Genomic DNA, 19,525 nt, shown 5'->3' with positions numbered 1-19,525 from the left:
TGTCGGAACGTTTCAGATGGCACGCCGGAAGTATGGGCAGTTTACCGTGCATCCGCAGTATCTCGGTAAAGCGCAGAAAGAAGGGAATATGGATAAAAAATGAAGCTGTGTTTCTAGGTGGGGACTGGCTTGGATGGGATGTGGCCAGGAGGAAGGTGTAGGAGGCAGTGGCTGGGAGGGAGGTGGACACGTCCTGGCGCTGGACAGATGAGGGGTGGGGGACCCGCAGTTCCCACAGCGTCTGCAAGTGTCGTCCAGGGCAGGGGGTGTGTGGCAAAGTTTGGCTGCAGAGTCCTTGGGGTGCCATGTGAAGGGTTCGGGGCCAGGACAAGGTTAATCATCAGGCTGGGGACAAGGGGTGCCAGAGAGGGGTGAGCAGCTGCCCAAGGAAGCCAGGGGGGCCTGCAGTTGGGATTGTGCTGAGTGGGGAGCGAGTGGGGAGAGGGGATGGGCATGGGGAGGCATGGGGATCAGACCGCATGTAACCTTGGGAGAGGCTGTGTGGGGAGGGGAGGTGGAAGGAGGCCTGCTGAAAGACGGGAGATGCTGGAGCACATTTATACTCCTGGGGGATGGGCGGTGATGGCCGCTGCAGCAGTGGTGGCAGGGTGGGGCATGCTAAGGAAGAGAGAGGGTGCAAGGAGTGGGGGGACTGGGCGCAGGAGGGGAGGGGAGGGATGCAGGCACTCCACAGAAAGGAGCTGTACATGTTCGGGGCTGGTGGGAGGTCAGCTTTTCTGCCTAGGGCCACCTAGACTGCTGCTTCTCGAGAGCTTGGCTGAAAGTGAGGTCAATACAGAACACGAAAGAGTGGTGTTCTTGGAGCACTTGGATCCAGCCGTGCCTGAAGGCCAGCACTGAGCCATTTTTGGACGTGCTGGGGCAGGGTGGTGACAAGAATTTCACTTGTCAATTCAACCAGGCCTGCACATCCAGCCCAGCCCTGAGAACTGGCTCCCAGGAGTTTGAGGAAGGACCGAAGACCCCCCAACATTGCAGACTACACCCTGGAAAGAACCTGTCCGAGTACTCCCACCCTCACGGTCCCTCCCCTCCCCTCCCAGGGCAGACTCAGCGAGGAAGCCTGGTGTAGCCCCCAAGCCTGGCTGGGCCAAGGACCCACACCAGAGCGGAGGGGAGGGGCCGTCCCCTGGGAGGGGGCCTCTGCAAACTCAGGGTGAGGGCATGTCAGGGATTTCTGGAAGAAGGGAGACATTCGGAGAAGTAGGTTGAGGGGGTGGTGACATCCTCGGACTGAGGCTTCTCATTTGGGCACCAGAAGAAGGGGTGGGGTTTCCAGGCCTTGCTGGGTTCCTGGCAGGGCCGGCCCGGGGCCCCCTGACCCGCCAGCGCGAAGTCGGGGCTCACACCCCCGCCTCTGGATGCAGAAAGCATTTCACCCTCTGGGCCTCAGTGTCCTCAGCTCTGAAGTGGGGTTAACCTAAGAGCCCTAACTGCAGCCCCCTGGGCAGAGGAACCAGAGATGCTAATTCACCAGCGGGCGTGGGGTCTCCGGGGCGCTCTCAGGGACCCGTCCCAATGCAGCGGCGGGTCTGTGCCAGAGGCCAGGACCAGCGGGGCGAGGAAGCAGGCCGGAGGGAGAATGGGAATGGGCTCGCCCGAGGCCACCGCCCTGCGGAGCCCGGTGCGTCCTGGGGGCCACGCGGGGACCACTTCCGCGCATCCCAGGCCGGGCCGCCAGGTGGCGGTGTGGGGCCGCGGGACCAGGACGCCCCACCGGCTCGCGGGAGCGGGGCGCACGGGGTGGAGGGCAGGTGGGGTGGGGATGGGGCAGCGAGGGGGGAGGCGCACGTGACCCACGGCGGGGGGGCGGGGCGCTTGAGCCGGCGGGGCAGCGGTGCACGCGGGTGGGGGCACCAGCGGAGAGTCGCCGGGGCGCGCGCTTCTCAGGTCCTTGGCGGTGAGACGCCTCGCGCCGCAGTTCACCTCCCGGGAGGAGGGGCGAAAACCTGGCTGGCGCCCCCAGGTTTAGGGACCAGAGGCTCTGTTACTAAGCTGATTGCCCCCGCGGGGCAGCTGTGCACCTGGCCCCCCAGGCCTGGCGGGAGTGGGCGACGAGTCCGTGCATCCAGAAGGCTCCAGAAAAGCTACCGAAATGTTATTAAAAAGCATGGGCGCGCCTCCGTGTGGATGAAAAGGCCGATCAGTAGTCAGTCTAAGAAATGGACATTTTCATTGGTGCCGGCCCGAGGGTTATAACCCAGGAGACAGACAGCCTCTCAGGGGGCTCTGAGGACTGTTGGGAAGAGGTGAGGGGGGAGGTCAGCACACGTACATGTGATTTTGACGATGGTGTACATGCACCCAAGCACACAGTTTGGTAGAAGGTCACTGCTGTTCTCCAGGAACAGATCTCTTAGCTAATGGTTTTAGTGCTTTTCTAAGTATGGGAAGAGGCAAGAAACGGGCCTCATAAAATTTTCTCCTGAAAGTATTTCCTGAGGGCCAGTTCCGCCTTGATCTCCGCTCTGAGTTCCTTTCCGGATGTGCTGTTAGGTCAGCGACTCCAGTGGCTGACTTGATTCTTGTAGAGCTGGATGGCGGGCAGCGGTCTTTGTGTACAATCCCCTCCCTTTCGGTCTTAATTTCTACCCAGGTTTGGGAGGCATTTCATGACCAATTTGTCCCATGGCGCTAGGAATGCTCATTCCCTGGTCAGGTGAGGATGCCATGGATGGGCCATTCAATGGGCTGTTCCTGGACCAGGCCCTGTTAACAATAGCCCAAGCCTCTGGCCGCCTGTCTCACAGTCTGTCATGGTCCAGGAAACAGTTCCCTCTTGTCGCTTTGTCTCACATCCAGAGCTACACTATTACAATCATTGATCTTATACAACTGTGTATTTGGTCAGTGGTTTCAAGTCCGCTAGCCATTAATTTTATCAGAGGTTCAGTCACACGTTTGGTAACGCAAAAACCAATAATCGGGTAGAATGGGCAGTGACGTTAACAAGGCCATAAGTGAGTATTTAAGCCGAGAGCTTCCATTAGGTGCAGCCCAGTATCTCCCCAGGTCGTCTGATCAGTCTGTTCTGCGCCAGTCATTATCTTTAAGGGAAATGATATCGTGGCCTTGTCCGTGAAGTCCACCAAAGACGTCTGCGCGTACAGGACGAGTGGTGGCTCATTGAGGCCCCCTGACGGGACTAAGAAAGGAATGTTATCTTTTAGGGAATTACGTGGCTGGTACCAGAAGAAGAAAAATTGATCTTTATGGCTGCGCAGGTATTTCTGCTGTTGGGGAGGTCTGGTTAATGCATAATGCACCCCGGAGGGGAGGGAGGAGGCCAAAGGGCAGAGAAAAAAATGTATGAGTTTTTCTCGCTTGCCTTAAAATATGAATTTTTATTTCATCACCCACACCGCCAGACAGAAGATATAAAAGAAAGGCCCTGGGACCCTACAAAGGCTCTTCCCATGGGCCGCCTGGGTTCCACTGTGGAGAGTCCTAGGCTGGCCTGACAGAGCAGGCAAAAAGCAGACACACGTGCAGAGATGAGCATCCTCAGGCCCTGAAGTGGCCTGGCCCATCCCTGTCCACCACTTGTAGCTGACCAGCCGCCCGGGGTCACCCCATCCTGCTAACGGAGGATGAGGTGGGGGTGCAGGGGTTGGCGCCCGCCGTCCTGCGGAGGGCACGTGCCCGTGAGGGCGCAAAGACCCGTCAGATTCTTCCAGGCGTGGTCACTGGCCCTTCACGTCCAGCATCCTCGCACGGATTCCTCCACGTCTGTAGCCCTGACTGCCAGCCCAGAGGGAAATCCTGCAGCTTCCCAAGAGAGGCCCTGAACCCAGGTTTTCTTTCTTTCTTTTTTTAAGGTGTTTTGTTTTTCTGGATGTGGACTTTTTTTTTTTTAAAGTCTTTATTGAATTTGTTACAATATTGCTTCTGTTTTATGTTTTGGTTTTTTGGCCGTGAGGCCTGTGGGGTCTTAGCTCCACGACCAGGGATCGAATCCGCACCCCCCGCACTGGAAGGCGAAGTCTTAACCACTGGACGGCCAGGGAGGTTCCCCAGGTTTTCTTTCTGGTGGTGGTGGAGGGTTGGGGAGGGAGGTGGGTGACTGGTCCCACCTGGCCCTCCCAGCAGGCCCAGCTGACCGGTGCCCGACTCCTCAGCTACTCCTGACCACCGGCCTCTGAGTTTCCATGGCAACCGTTCCAGAAGTTTAAAAGGAAGGAAAAGGCCAGGGTGCAAGCACAGACCCACTCCTGGCTCCAGGTGCAGAGTGCTCTCCCCCTCCACCCCCTGCCTGGCCACTCGGGCCGGCATGCTTCTGGAAGTTTCTTTGCCCCCCTCCCTAAGTCACCCCGAGTCATTCCTCAGTGTTCAGCAGTGGGCAGAGGTCTCAGCCAATGGGACCGGAGCGAAGTGCCCACCAGCTGCCCGGGTGTATGGTGAATGGGGATGGTGTGCGTTCTGTGAACAAACACCACCCCCCCCCCACCCCGTGCATACACACTGCATGCTTGCTGACCACAGCGCATGTCCCTGGGGCGCTGGCCATGTACTGTGGATCCCCTGGGTGCCCGCACACCCCGGGGCCACGCTAATGTGCTCCTGGGCACTTGGACTGTAGCCCATCTCAGTTCATCTTCCCAACCACCCACCGGGCAGGTGGTGTTGGCCCGGAGACCTTTAGGGTACTTGTCCAAGGTCAGGAGCTCCAGGAGGAGCGGAGCTGGACTCAGAGCCGGGTCTTGACTCTGGCCAGGCTCTGGCTACGCACTCGCTGCTGGCCCAGGAAGGCCAGGGGCCTGGTTAGCATGTCTTTTTTTTTTTTTTTGTAAATGTATTTATTCTACTTTTGGCTGTGTTGGGTCTTCGCTGCTGTGAGTCAGCTCTCCCCAGTTGCAGCGAGCGGGCCTCTCATCGCAGTGGCTCCTCTTGCTGCGGAGCGCGGGCTCTAGGTGCGCGGGCTTCAGTAGTTGTGGCTCACGGGCTCTAGAGCGCAGGCTCAGTAGTTGTGGCGCACGGGCTTAGTTGCTCTGCCACGTGCGGGATCTTCCCGGACCAGGGCTCGAACCCGTGTTCCCTGCACCGGCAGGCAGATTCTCAACCACTGCGCCACCAAGGATGCCCTGGTTAGCATGTCTTGACAGCTGGGACGTGAGCTCCTCCTGGCCAGGCCACCCTGGACGCTGGGAACATAGTGGGGACATCCAGGGAGGCCACTGCCTGTTACGATGTATAGACAGGCCAGAGGAAGAACTTGGGGTAAGACACGTGGACGTAAATAATGAAGTTGTTCAAGGAATCAGACAAGGAGGAAGGACAGAGAGGACCGCAGGGTGGGCAGGGGGGGCTTTCCTTACGGAGAAGTCTGAGGGTTCAGGGCCACGAGGGTCTCCCGGGCTTTGCAGGGGGGTTGCTGCTCACGTGGAGCCCCGGCTGCCCGGGCGCCCTTCCCACTGCCCGGCCCAGCAGGGCAGGGCCTGGAGAAGTAATGTCCCTGTGGCAGGGGCTCAGCGGGGCCAGACCTCACCCCTCTCTGTCCCCCTTCTTGCCTTTGAGGTAAATTTCCAAGCAGGTGATTTTTCCTAAACAGGCAGAAGTCCCTGTGGGCACGTCCTGAGGCCACACCGGAGCGGGGCCCGGCGGCTGGAGTTCAGCACCACGGTCAGCACCCTCCACCTAAGTGTGAGTCAGGACCGGAGTCTGAGTGAGCGTGAGTGTAGGGGTGGGTTGGGGACGGGATTGGTGGGCATTTGGGGGATGTGATGGGGCACGTGGGTTGGGAGGGCGGAGAGTGGTCTGTCAGGCTCAGGGTCTGGCCACACCCCACTCCTTTGGCTCTTCAGCGTGTGTCCTGGGCTTTGTGCTTTCAGTGTCAACCTTGAGGGTCCTTGTTTTCTGAGGCCTAATGCTGTCCAGATGAGGCAGTGCTCACGAGGCCCTCAGCCTGCAGAGCGCCCCGAATCTGATACAACCCCTGAGGGCCTGAGTCAGGACGAGGTTACTGCCGCCTAGGCCCCCGCGGGGGAGGCCGCTGGCTGGGGCAGCAGGTGTCGGGGAGCGTGGGGTGGTCTTCAGGTCCTCTCGTTCCGGGGCGGGCCCCTCTGGGAGCCTCCGGGCCTCAGTCCTGCTGCCGAAGGGGGCTGACTGGACCACTTACTCTGCTCCCACCCATGCACCCAGGGACCGGACGAGCCCCGTCCCTCTCTGAGGAGGCCGCTTAAAGCTGCAGTTTGGAGGGTCGGGGAGACCCCGCTTGTGCTCCTGCACTGCCCCGCCCGCCTTGGTCTGAGGTGCTTTGCGGCTGTGCAGGAGAGGCCTGGCCCTGGGTACTGTGGGGGCAGGTCCCGGTGAGCTGGCAGCGCTCCCGCCCTCGGGGAGGGGCCTGCTGTGGCAGGAGGCGGGCTTTGGTCTGCGCGTGTGGGTGCGGGGCTCGTGCTTGTGCCCCTTGGGCTTGGGGAGCAGTGGGCTCACTTAACATGGTGGTGCCGGCACGTTCCTGGCAAACAGTAACAGGGTCAAACTGGCCCCAAAGTTGGCCGCCGCCGTCCTCTGCGGAGTGGGAGTCCCCGCGTCCCATGCGTCTCGCTGTGAGATGCTGTGTTGGGGCGTCTGGCACGGCAGAGTCGTGATGACCGAGCCCTCCCTCGCTTCCCCTGCCCAGCCTTGGGCTGTCCTGGGGGCACGTCCCTGAGTAGATGGGAGGAACGTGTGTGTGCCTGTGTGTGTGTGGGGGGGGGGGCGGGGAGGGGAGCTTTTCTCGGGGCACTTAGGGGCGGGGAGAAGGTGGGAGAGGACGCGGAGACGTGCCCAGGAGAGCCGAGAGTGTGCCTGGTTCTTGTGAGGCAGTGCCCAGCCTGAGATTATCGGTTAAAATTGGGCTCAGGGTGGAAGTTTATTTTCTTTTCCTTAGGTAAAAATGTTACTGAACTCAGGTCCAGCCGCTCGCTGTTTGGAGATCCATGCTGGAGAGGCAGGTGTTGGTAGAAATGGAAAACAGTGCTTTTAATCAGAAAACCAGCAACGTGGGGGAGAAGTCGTACTCAGTGTCCCCCTAAACCTACTCCCAAGATTCTGCTCAGCCGTGAAAGTTTTTTAAGGAAAAAGAGGCGGTAATGTCGGTTAATCATGGAGACACTGGGGTCAGAGTCGCCGCCATTCCCCACTGTGTGCAGGATGGTCGACTCCTTGCGACATTTTTTTAGATGCTGTCCCCTTCACGCAGTTTGTTCGTGAGATTACTGCAGGGGAAGCTGGGGAAGAGATCTGGGTGTCTGTTAGTTACTTATCCTTCGTTTCTACGTCTTCGATCTATGGAGAGAAGCAACACATTGAGCAAGGTATTGTGTGATCAGAAGATGTGAAAGGTGCGCTTGCGCCAGAGACGAGTAGAGTGTGGGGTTAGTGACAAGACAAGGGGACCGCTTGCAAAGAGCTGCTTACAGATCCCCGCTTGGAACAGCATTCCAGTTCTATGGGATTAGGGGTGAAGGCCTGGCTTCTGTAACTTCTTCCTGCAGACATAGGTGCCATATTCTCAGCGTGGAGGATGTCGACGTGGGTCTGTCGACAGCACCTCTTTGCTGACAGCTTTAGTTGCCTGCTTACATATACGGGCAGAACGAGCTACACGAGGATATAGGTTAATATGAGCAATAATGTTAATCCCATTCTCTTGAGGCCAGTTCTTGGAACCGTGAGACAAGACTCAGTTGTCTCGAGTGCCACAGACTCAGTTCCGCTCCAGATGGAGCAGCTTATGTCACGGCTGCACCCTGGTCATCACGCAGCCAGCCTTTTCCTTCTGGTGGCAGTTACAGTGTCAGTAAAACGGCTCAGGAATGTGCGTCAGCCCCTGAGTCTGTGACTCTCGGTCCTGATCATTAGCTTCTTGAGCTGCTCCTTTGTGACTACGGGAGGCCTGGGAGACCTTCAGCTTCTCTAGGGACAGGAGGCAGGGCAGGGCTTCCCTGGCGGCACAGGGAGGCCTGGGAGACTTCAGCTTCTCTAGGGACAGGGGGCAGGGCAGGGCTTCCCTGGCGGCGCAGGGAGGCCTGGGAGACCTTCAGCTTCTCTAGGGACAGGGGGCAGGGCAGGGCTTCCCTGGCAGCACAGGGAGGCCTGGGAGACTTCAGCTTCTCTAGGGACAGGGGGCAGGGCAGGGCTTCCCTGGCGGTGCAGGGAGGCCTGGGAGACTTCAGCTTCTCTAGGGACAGGGGGCAGGGCAGGGCTTCCCTGGCGGCGCAGGGGACACGGGTTCGAGCCCTGGTCCGGGAAGATCCCACATGCCGCGGAGCAACTAAGTCTGTGCGCCACAACTACTGAGCCTGCGCTCTAGAGCCCGCGAGCCACAACTACTGAAGCCCGTGCGCCACAACTGCTGAGCCTGCGCTCTAGCCAGCCCTCTGCCGTGGAGCTGGGAGGGGGTGACCTTAAGCAGACTGTCCCCCCAACCCCCCAGGTCCTGGCCCCGGGGGTCTGATTACAAGGCGCTGTGCCCCCCAGTGACTGCCTGCCCCAGGCCCACAGCAGTTACCTAACTGTGAATGTCATTAGCTGCCGGCACCCTCAAAACTGCACGTGCTGTGACCACGCCTGTAACTGTCAACTCGTGCATGTGCTGACCACGCCTGTAACTGTCAACTCGTGCACGTGCTGACCACGCCTGTAACTGTCAACTCGTGCACGTGCTGACCACGCCTGTAACTGTCAACTCGTGCACGTGCTGACCACGCCTGTAACTGTCAACTCGTGCACGTGCTGACCACGCCTGTAACTGTCAACTCGTGCAAGTGACTTTTTGTTACGCGCCTTGTCCTGGTTGCAGATTCGAGCCCCAGGAGAGGCCTGGAAGTGGGTGGGGGCTGGGGGGCGGGGCTGGGAGCCTGGCCTGCAGGGTGGGCCCCTGGGGCTCTGGTCTGACTGCGCCACTTATTAGTGGGGTGAGCGGGGTGCCCCTCAGCCTTTCTGAGCTGTTTCCCTGAGGTGGTCAGAGCCCCAGCGAGTCTGGCACTGAACCCGGGGGCTCCCCTCTGCACCTTTGTGGCCAGCGGTCGAGGGCAGGCTGGAGCACGTGACCAGAGCTGCTGAGGACTGGACCCGCTGGCCCGTGGGTTTCTGGCTGGCGTCAGGGGTGGGCCTGCAGTCCCCGGAGGCGGGGAGGAGGCTGGGCCCTGAGAGAATCCGAGGGGCAGGAGAACCCTGAACTTGACCCAGCCTTCTCACGGTGGCAGGAAGGTGTATCGCCGAGGTAGGAGGGGGAGCACACCTCGCTGAGCGGTTTGTTAGCTTGGTTTAGACCTTCTAAGAACGTCGGCATATTTAGACACATGGCCCGTGGGCCTTCATCTGTGCGCGTCCCCGGGGCCTCACAGGTGTGAGGAGTGGGCCTGGTCCTGTTGCTGTCTGTGCCCTCAGAGCCTAGGGCGGAGCCTGAGACACAGCAGGTGCTCAAACCCCCTCTCGACACCTCAGCCCCCGTGTTCATCCATCTGCTGCCCCTGAGCGGATGGGACACTCGGAGAAAAACAAGCCAGGGTCAGGCGACCACTTAACAGGGGGACTTTATTTACTGCCCTGGAGCAGCGTGCCAGGACCCCGAGCCCGCTCCCACACATGGCACCTCCGCGAAGCTGCTGCTCAGTTTGGAGCCAAGACCGCCTGGCACTAGAAAACACGTTGAAAACGTCAACGCTCTTCCCTTTTTTTCTTTTTTTTTTTTTTTTTTGGTACAAAATGATACAAACAACAATACAAAATAGTTGTGCTGTTGACGATTACAAAAAAAGTTGGAACGTTTGTCTAACTGCGCAATGCTCAGAGATGCAGTGTGAATACATCATACTCCAGTATCTTTCCCCAGAACAACCACAGTCATGCGGGCTGCTACACATTTTGTCCGTTTTCAAAAAGAAACATGCAAAAAAAAAAAAAAAATTAGAATGGGAAAAGGAGAGAAAGGAAAAGCAAAATGCGTTCCAATTATACACAGAGGTTCCCCCCACCCCGGGATGCCCCGCTTTGCGGGGGGCCTGTCTTATCTACGCCAGGTTGTGCGGAACTGTCTCTCAGGATGCTCCATAGGGGGGGAGATTGTGTTTGCTTTCTTGGTGTTACACCTTTCAGCCTTGACAGAAATTGAGACTCCCCTCCCTGACGCTCCCCTTGGAGGGAACAGAGCTGTCATCTCAAAGGCCCGTGCGGGTGGTGCTCACAGTAGGGAAGGCCTGACGACTGCCGTTACCCTGACACGTTGGCGGCGGGAGGTCAGGCGCCCGGGATGTTCTGAAGGACACAGAAAAGGGAAGGCCTGCTGGGCCAGGGGTGGCGGGTGCTGAGGGCTGACGGGCACGGTGGCCCCAGGCTGGGGGTGCCCACCGCCCGAGGCCAGGGCATTCTTGCTGGCGTCTCCTGTTCACAAGAACAGAAATTCCCTACAGGCACTGAACCTGCCCGAGCGCTTCGCCAGCACCGAGTCCAGGCCTCCGCTGGCCGCGTCCCGATCTGGACCCGTCGTATCTACAAGCTACGAAAGAGGGACGTTTGACGCTGATTGTGTGTTTAGCTAATGCTAACCCGTTGGTTGGGACGGAGCTCTGGGAGGCACCTGGGAGGGGGTGGGAGCCTCCAGGGGCAGCTGTCCGGCTGCCTGGAAGCAGGGATGGGTGTGAGAAGCACCCCCTCGGTTGACGTGTCCCCCGCTGGCTGCCGCAGCCTCGGCCTGTGCGATGCAGGCGAGATGCAGGGGCCCTGGCAGTGATGAGGCGAGGGGCCAGGGGAAGAGAGCTGGAAGGGGGCAGTGAGATGGACTCTGCATCCGGCTCTCCTGGGTGGGGGGAGGCAGGGCGCCTGGTGCCCCGAGGGGTCCGAGTCACAGGCCGCGCCTGGCACACCCATCCTTGGGGTGAGCCCAGGGCCCAGGGGACCAAAGGGGGCCTCGGGATTCCAGTGAGGAGAGTTCACAGCTGTCTGGGCCCCCCACCACATTCACCCTTAGAACTTCAACTGGAGGATGAGCTTTCCAGAAACAAACAAAAACAAGGTTCCAGCTCACGTCTCACCAACCCTGACACCACCAGCAATCCTGAATGGCCACACCTTCAGACACTGGGACAATCCTCATGGGCCGCCTGACCCCGAGCGATTTGCATAGCATGGCTTCACAGGGGGGCGTCCCCCCTCTCCGGCAGGCCACGCCGCCTGCCACGTCTGGGAGACCGCAGTCTGCGTAGGGGCATCGGCATGTGACACCGGTGACCACTGCCTCCGTCCACGCGTCCCTCCCCAGGAGTCATGGACGGGGTCAGGATGGACGGAGCCCAGCACGGGCCTCCCTCAGGCCACAGGCCGGAGCCCGTCTCCCCAGCTCAGCTCAGCTCAGCTCAGCTCCGGGAGGGTGGATGGAATTAGTGATGAGTTTGGTTTGGGGAAGAACCCTGACGTCCAGGGGGGACACACCCACGCGGATTGCGCACACACGTGTACACTCAAGCTCATCTTTGAGGCCGAGGCTGTTTAGAAAAGAGGATGACCATGGCACCAGGGCAGGCTGTGGGCTGGGGAGTGGATCGGAGAGAGACCCCCCGACGGAGGGCATGGGGAGCGTGTGAAACCCCGCCCCCGCCCTCCTGAGGCCTCCCCTGGCCCCAGGAGCAGGTGTGAGGTGGGGCTCCGACACCAAGTCCTGCCCGGGGCCAGTGGCAGCCCAGGCCCCTCCCTGGGGAGCCCGAGAGCAGGCAAGGATCCCCCAGGAGGTGGCTCTCCTGCCGGCCTGAGGCGCCTTCACACCCAGAATGGAGGTCCCTGGGAGATGCTGGGCGAAGGGCTGCCCCAGCGCCTCTTCTCACGCAGCCGCGGACAGACACAGCAGGGGGCTCCTTGCTGCACTGTGGAGCTGACTCTGGAGTCTGGCTTGGGAGTCAGACTGCCCCGCAGGAGGCACGGCCAGTTCTGAGAGCTCAAGCAGCTACCTGGCCCTGCAGCTGCTGGCTGCTGCCACGGGTCCAAAGGAAAGGAGACTGTTTCTGGCGGATGCGGTGAGACGCACGTGTGGGACAGATGGCACAGCGACGACGGTGCTGTCCCGGCATTCGGAGCCGACCTTAGCCGTCCACATCAGCTCACGAGCATCAGAAACTCTGGTCCAGAGGAGCAGGGCAGGGAGGAGCCCGCCAGTCCCCCCTAGTCGTCTCCAGCCTCCTGGGACCCCGGTGAGAATCGGCTCTCCCTGCAGTCCGCACGCCCCGCCGGTGGCCAGAGGCGTCCAGAGCCTTCGGGGGTTTGGACTGGTGAGTGTCCGTCGGGCCGGTTTTGCTTGTGGTTTCCTGGGACACCGTACTCTCCTGGACCAAAGGCAGTGGGGACCTGGGTGGCATTCAGGGTCACAGTTGGCCCTGGGGGAGGCCTCATGATTGGGGGGCCCTGGGGGTGGCCAAGGGCAGAGATGGGGGAGCATCAGGGACAGCCCCTGGGAACCGCAGCTGCCCAGCTATTTCCAGCATCTGGGAGTCGGGGGCGGCACACTTCTGTGGAAGCCCAGCTGTACAGCGGGCCTTTGGTCCACCGGCTTGGCCTGCCCCAGGCGGACTCGCTGCTGCAGGAGCTGAAGGTGGGGCCTCCGGCCTCGGGGACCCCCAGGTGGCCCAGGAGACCCCAACTGTGCAAGCAAAGTGTGAGCACTCAAGGCTTATGGCGTTTGGACCCCAAATTGTCAATTTTGTCAGGTGCGTCACCCACTTTTTTTCTTGATAGGAGATCGAAAAAAAGGACACATTCTCCCCAATTCCTTAATTCGTGACTTCAGAGCTGGGACTGGCCGGGGTTGGGGGCGCTCAGGACTGGCTGGGGGGACGCTCCTGAGTGTGAGGGAATCTGACATGTACCAAAAGGCACTTTCATTTTGTTTTAAACAGTGCTTCTGTCCTAGGAAATTCAGGTTCAGACAGTGCCTCTGCTCTCCTTAGTGTCGAGTCAGCTACCGCGCTGGGGGCGGCTGCGGGCTGACAAGTGTTCGTGCCAGACAGCTCAGTGCGAGGGGCGGGCGGGGACCCCTCACACACCGCCGAGTGGCGTGGCCGCGGGAGTCGGGAAGGCCCGCTGTCTGCTCCCGTACGTCCGAGCGCTGCTCTCGCCTCGTCTGGGGCGGGGCCGCTTAGTCCTCCTGGCCGCCTCCGTACATGTCCGCCAGCTTCCTGAACCTGGGCCCCCAGTCGTTCAGGTATTCGTAGTCCTGGTCCCCGGAGCTGGATGAGTCCAGGGAGCTGACGGAGCCCGCGGTGGACCCGCTGCCCTCGTAGTCGAAGACCAGCAGCGAGTCATAGGGCGGCGCCGTGGGGTCGTTGTCGGCTGCGCGGAGTCCCTGGGGGCCGTGGAGACACGGGTTAGGGTGCAGGGCGGGGGGCAGAGGGGCGCCCAGGAGCGGAGATGGGGAGGCAGGTTGGGGAGGTGCAGTGATGGGGCCTTGTATGCAGCAGGTGCTCAATAAGTGCTCCTGCGTGTCAGTGAAAGGCGCCTCAGAGGCCCGAGTAGGGGCGCAGTGTTTGCAGAATGAGCTGTGCAAGAGGCCTGGGGGCAGCGCACACAGCCAGGCGGAGGGCCGGCCGGGGCCTGTGCGAGAGGCCAGCCTCCACGAGTCCCTGGTTGTTGCCACAGGGAGGGGAACCCGGGGTGGGTGTCAAGACACCTGAAGTTGTTACCGTAACTGTGCGCGGGAGCAAACGGGGATGTAGCAGGTGTGGCTGGAGCCCCTGCCCGTGCCCCGGCCCCTTTCCCCCAGTGCCTGATGCTGGGACCCCTGGCCAGGCCACCTCCAGCACTCTGGCCACTGGCCAAGGGTGCCCCTGGCAGCTCCCACCCGGGGACCGTGGGAGGGGTGGACACACCTCCCCGCTCCCTCCCCCCGGGGGGCGGGACAGCTTGGAGGGCTCCCCGCCGGCTCCAGGGGTCTCCCGCAGGACGGCCCGGGGGCCTGTGCTGGTCACTGCCTAAGCCTGCCCTCCTTAGGGAGGGGAGTACCTTTTCCATTATTCAGTACGGAATGGTTGGTCATTTCCATTTTTGCTTTCCTCTAAGTTGCTTAAAAGTGGGCCTTTGATTGTCGATCAGGGAGGACGTAGTTTTTGGAGTTTAAAAAATTTTATTACACTGTAGATGGTAAATGTTGTCTAAGCTGAATCGGCTTTTGGGCAGTCATAAAAATTTCATTTACGGCCTGAGACACGGTCTGTTTCGGGGAATGTTCTGAGAAATCTCTTTTGTGTCTCTGCCAAACCACTCCCTGGGTTCTATTCTGTTTAAATAAATCCTTTTAAAGTCCGGTTCTGACACAGGTGGAGAAAGCAGTGTTGTCAGCCCCTCTCAAAGTACAGTCGTGTTAGAGATGGGTGGTAAATCCGCAGGGACCCACGCTGGCTACACGGGGCATGGAAGGCATCCCGTCTGTGGGAGCCACGGTGGGCGCGGAGGTACTGGCTGCCCGGGCCACAGCAGCTGGCGGTGGGGGAGAGCGTCTGGGGTGCAGCCACGTGCCCTGGCTCATGCCGTCCCTCGGCTTTACCACACAGGAGGATGGGAGCAGAGGTGGGAGGCGCGCTCTTGACGCCCTTGGACGTGTCAGTTGGGCACCTTGGGCTCAGCTTCAAGAGGTGGGTCAGCTTTTCTTGCCAAGGGGATGATCAAAGGGACGCCGTTGGCTGGGACTCTGATGCTACATGGTCTCCAGAGCCCAGGCGTTAGGATGGGTGACACGGCCATGTGGTCAGGTGGCAGCTCTGGAATGATGCTCACCTCCCAGGCTGTCCCCGGTGCCCTGTGTGTGTGTGGAGTGGGGAGGGGGCAGCCTGCGCGTCTGGTCATCGGGGCTGAGTGGACACTGCGGAGGCCTCTCCCGATCGCTGCAGACGGGAGTCTGGGGTCAGAGCCACCTTGCTGGTCCCCTTCCTGTTCTTGCCTGGACTGTGGCCTCAAATTCCAACAGTCTTACTAAGCCCTGCGTGTTTGTCCTCACCGGGGGCGGGGGCAGGTTAGTCCTTCTGCAGCGGGGATACTAAACCGAGGAGCTCGGCCCAGGGCTCCCCGCCGGCGGCAGCAGCACGGCCGGCGTGAACCCAGGTCTGGATCTACCTGCTCAGCCCAGCACCGGGCCCCAGGGAAGCGGGCTTCTTCTTGTCTGTGTTAGCAGGTCTGCGCCCCCGGCACTGCCGGGCTACCCACCTCGCTGATGAAGTCCCCGATGTCTCCTGGGTGGGGCACCACCGGCCTGGCCGGGTACTGGGGCTCGGCGCCCACCGGCCGCTCGTCCACCCGCCGCACCCCGGGGGCCTTGCTCAGCACATGCTCCATGGCCTCCGGCTGCTGCAGCTGGCTGAGGTCGTAGTCCTGGGGGGGCGGGCAGGGGAGTCAGGAAAGGCAGTCCGGGTAGGGGGCGTACCAGGCAGAGACACCAGATAAATCGTGGGGCGCGTCCTCATCATGTTCTGTGATGGGGCTCTGACCATATCCATTGACCTATTCCGGGCCCCCCGGGCGCCCCCCCGTCCTGGCCCCTCACCTGGTCTGTCCTTCCTGAAATGCTCACCCCACCTCTGTTCATCCGAATCCTGCCCGTCCTCAAGGCACATGTGGGGTCTGTGCCCCCTGCTGCCTTCCCCCTGGGGTCCACCCCTTCCCCATCCGCTCAGCTGCCACCACATTCCTCGTGTGTTCCTGGGAACGCCCACTCCACGGGGGGTGGTCACTAAGCTTTTATGGGCTAAGGCTCGCCCTGAGTCCCCAGTGACCAGCTGGGCAGCGCCCCAGGCCCACCCTCCCCGGGCGCGGGCCTCACCTGGTCCTCCTCGCCGCCTCCTTCCTCGTCGTACTTGAGGATGTTGTCGCGCACGTCGTCCTCGGGGTCGATGAGCAGCTGCTTCGTGTGCCGCTCCTTCTCCCGCCGCCTCCTCCACACGACGAACAGCAGGACCATGGCTGTGGGGCGGGGGCACCCGTGAGCAGGTGTGCGTGTGTCCGCACGAGGGCGCATGCGCGGGAGGGTGCGCACGTGTGGCTGCGAGTGCCTGTGTCCGCTAGCGGGCACCCGGTTGGGCTGGGCTTCTGGAAGTCTCCTGGCAGGTAGAGTGGGGCCAGGAGATGGGGCCATGGGCAGACCCGGGCCCCTCCACCCGCCACCCCAGGACCAGCCGCACTCACTGAGCAGGACGACGATGCAGCCGAGGATGGCCACGATGGCGCCCGTGCCCAGCCCGGCTGCTGCCACCGCGCCCACGGTGGTGCAGTCGCCATTCTCGTCGCACGGGCACACCTTGACTTTGATGATGGACGTATTGGACAGGGGCGGGTTCCCCGAGTCCGTGACGACGATGGGGACGTCGTACACTCCGGCCTCCAGGTACAGGGTGCGCAGGCTGAGCTGGGCGTAGTCACCTGGCGCGAGTGACGGGACGGGCTCCACTCACTGAGCAGCCCGCCCTCCCTTCTGAGCGAGACTAACGGAGGCAAAGACTGACAGTGGGAACATCCAACACGCCTGCTTGGCTAAGACACACGTAGACGTGCGCACATGTGCGCACACACACCCTGCATCATACCATAAGGCTGAGACGTTGGCAATTCAAGAATAGAGCAGTTGGACTTCCCTGGTGGCGCAGTGGTTAAGAATCCGCCTGCCAATGCAGGGGACGCGGGTTCGAGCCCTGGTGCGGGAAGATCCTACATGCTGCGGAGCAACTAAGTCCATGCGCCACAACTACTGAGCCTGCGCTCTAGAGCCTGCGTGCTGCAACTACTGAGCCCATGTGCCACAACTACAGAAGCCCAGGTGCCTAGAGCCCATGCTCCGCAATGAGAGAAGCCACCGCAATGAGAAGCCCACGCACTGCCATGAAGAGCAGCCCCCGCTCGCCGCAACTAGAGAAAAGCCCGCGCGCAGCAACGAAAACCCAACACAGCCCAGAAAAAAATAAAAGAGAAATAGAGCAGTTACAACACGAAGAATGATGAAATTATTTCCTTAACATATAAAGAGTTCGACCAAATCAATTAGAAAAAAACCCCATTTTCAAAGAAAAATAGGCAAGGACGTTGAACAGGTGGTTCACAGAAGCAACAAATGGCCAATAAATATATGAAAAAATGCCCACTGGTAGTCAAAAGATACAAGTGGAAACAGTGATTTTCGCTAAAAGAATTGGAAAAATGCTTTTTAAAACAATATTCAGTGTTGGTAAGGGCTTGGGGAACAAGCAAATGCTATCAGAACTTCAGAACTTGGATGCCCTTTCTACCAAGGCCACAGCTAGGAAAGTGCCCTCAGGAAATATGTTGGTTACGGTCCGTCCCATCATTTGGTGATGGCACAGGAAGTGGTCTGGAGTTACAGCCACTGGGATGGTCAAGGCTGAGCTTGTTAAAATGATGAGATTGGGGCCTGCCCTGGGGGCCTCCTTGGCGGCCGAGCCCCGGAGCAGGCAGGGGCCCCCACCCCACAGGAAGGGGCTGCGCGACCCTCCTGTGAAGGGGTGACGGGCCCCTGGGGGCCTGCACCCTAGACTCAGTCTGATTTTCCCACTGGCAGGGGTGCCAGTGGGCTGGTGCCCGAGGCAGGCTTACCATTGAGGCGGGTGATGGTCCAGTTCTTCCGCACGCTCGCTGGAACGAAGGGCAGCTCGAAGACGTAGGGGCCGATGTTGGGGTCGACGTCCGCGTCAGCCGCCGTGATGTTGATGGTGTTCAGGCTGGGCTTCTCGCAGATCTGCGCCTCCTTGGGCAGCAGCTCGGGGGCGTTGTCATTGATGTCGATGAGATAGATCTGGAGGGTCCCGGTGCCGCTGGCCGGAGGGATCCCTGTGGGCCGGACACGGGTGATCACACGGGTCACTCCTGGGCTCCATGACCACAGACGTACAGTGTGCATGGGACCATGCCCCAGCCCCACCCAGGACGGACCCCAGCCCCACCCAGGACAGACCCCCAGTCCCACCCAGGACAGACCCCAGCCCCACCCAGGATGGACCCCCAGCCCCAACCAGGACAGACCCCAGCCCCACCCAGGATGGACCCCCCAGCCCCACCCAGGACGGACCCCCAGCCCCACCCAGGACAGACCCCAGCTGACCACAGCCCCACATGCACAGACACTCTGCCATATGACATATGCAGCCACTCAGCTGCACACACACAGGAACTGCACACACCTGCCCACGTGTGGCTGTCCTGTCCCCAACCCCCCCCCCCGCCCCCGCCCTGCCAACACCCAGCCCCTGCCTCGGCCCAGGTGCACAGTGGGGGTGGACCAGCGCTGAGTGGCCAGAGGTGGCCTGTCTGTCCTCCGTGTTCTGACCGTGGCCCTGCCCTTTGATGGCAACTCTGACCCCGTCATTGACGACTGCGTTTCTTGGCTGAGGCAGGCAGAGCATGTAAGACATCCATCCCATAGTGCGTCTGTGATCTCCCAGGAAATGCATCAAAGCACGTTCAAGGCGACGCAGCTTGGTGCCTGATGTGATAGGTGGCCGATGACACAGCTCACAGTCATGAGAAGCACAGACGGGTTCTATTAATGCGAGCGGGACTTGTGCTCCGTTTCTGGTGTCTTCCTCGTGCTTTCCACTGCTCTGGCCACCGGTGCATTAAAATCACGTTCTAATCTAATCTCAGTGCTCTAGCTGCTGCTCAGAGCAGCTTTCCCCGACCAGGGCCTGGCACTCATCGTGGCTGGCTGAGGGGCTGGGCCTCTGTGGATCCCGCGGGGTGAGGGAGGTGGGCAGGGGGCTGCGGGATGGTCACCAGGTCCCAGCTTCCAGCTGCTGTTGACCAAACCTTTGTGCAGCGGCTACTCTAGCTCCTGAAGCTTTATTTATGCAGCTGATCCCAGAACCCACGTGGCATGGGCCTGGCACGGGGCCTTTGTGAGTGCCCTTTCCTGACTCCGGGACGCCCCTCCCCGCCCCATGTTCCCCTGGCTTGTTCTTCTAATCCTGCAGGTCCTGGACCCACAGCAGGTCACTCATAGCAGTGCAGCAGGAGACCCCGGCCACTCTCCCATCCTCCATTTGGTTCTTTTCCGGCACCTCCCGTTCCCTGAAATTGGCTGGCTGGCTTGTTTCACACTCGTCTCCCTGGGGCAGAGACTGCTGAGTTGTTCCTAATATCCATTTCCTCTTTGTTCCTTAATAAAAGAACTGAAGCCCCAAACTCTACCTGGGCTCATCACTGCCCAACCAGAAGACGACATCCCTCAGCATCCCTCGCAGTGAGACGTGGCTTCGTGACTGAGTTCTGGCTTTCGTGAGCTGTGAGTGGAAGTCCTTAGAAGGGCTGGGATGTGCCCTTGGCCTCCCCCTCCTCCTGTCTGCCAGAATGTGGTCACGATGGCTGGAGCAACAGCAGCTGCTCTGGGCCATATGCTGCAGCTTGCCAAGGACACGGGAGTGGCCAGAGTGAGCTTGGTTTCTCATACCTGACCCTGGGCTGCCTGCTTCCAGTCTTCTTTTACGTGGCAGAAAGTAAACCTCCATCTTGTTAAGATTGCTATAATTATTATGCAGACAAACCT

General features: G+C 60.4%; 2 protein-coding genes across 3 annotated transcripts in view; one reads left to right on the top strand and one right to left on the bottom strand.

Moving 5' to 3' along the window:
• TAF4 (TATA-box binding protein associated factor 4) overlaps positions 1-5,662 on the top strand; it is an 82,827-nt gene extending 77,165 nt beyond the window's left edge. For both annotated transcript variants that reach the window (XR_016387959.1, XM_089897136.1), the window contains one exon: positions 5,570-5,662. Coding sequence is in view for 1 of the 2 variants with exons in the window: in XM_089897136.1 (XP_089753262.1) it covers positions 5,570-5,596 (27 nt within the window). In the remaining variant the exon portion in view is untranslated. The remainder of the gene's footprint in view (positions 1-5,569) is intronic.
• A 3,581-nt stretch (positions 5,663-9,243) lies between these two features.
• CDH4 (cadherin 4) overlaps positions 9,244-19,525 on the bottom strand; it is a 162,793-nt gene continuing 152,511 nt past the window's right edge. The window contains exons 10-14 of the mRNA XM_022597401.3: positions 17,581-17,814; positions 16,162-16,395; positions 15,800-15,939; positions 15,187-15,351; positions 9,244-13,333 (exon numbers count right to left, since the gene is read on the bottom strand). Coding sequence (XP_022453109.2) covers positions 13,127-13,333; positions 15,187-15,351; positions 15,800-15,939; positions 16,162-16,395; positions 17,581-17,814 — 980 coding nt within the window. The 3' untranslated portion in view covers positions 9,244-13,126. The remainder of the gene's footprint in view (positions 13,334-15,186; positions 15,352-15,799; positions 15,940-16,161; positions 16,396-17,580; positions 17,815-19,525) is intronic.

The sequence above is a fragment of the Delphinapterus leucas genome, chromosome 15 (genome assembly GCF_059928025.1).
Source record: "Delphinapterus leucas isolate spDelLeu-1000000601 "Yukka" chromosome 15, BTC_Dleu_Yukka2, whole genome shotgun sequence".
NCBI classification, from domain to species: Eukaryota; Metazoa; Chordata; class Mammalia; order Artiodactyla; family Monodontidae; genus Delphinapterus; species Delphinapterus leucas.
The sequence above is the reverse complement of the archived record's forward strand: the minus strand, read 5'-3'. Positions and strand labels throughout refer to the sequence as shown.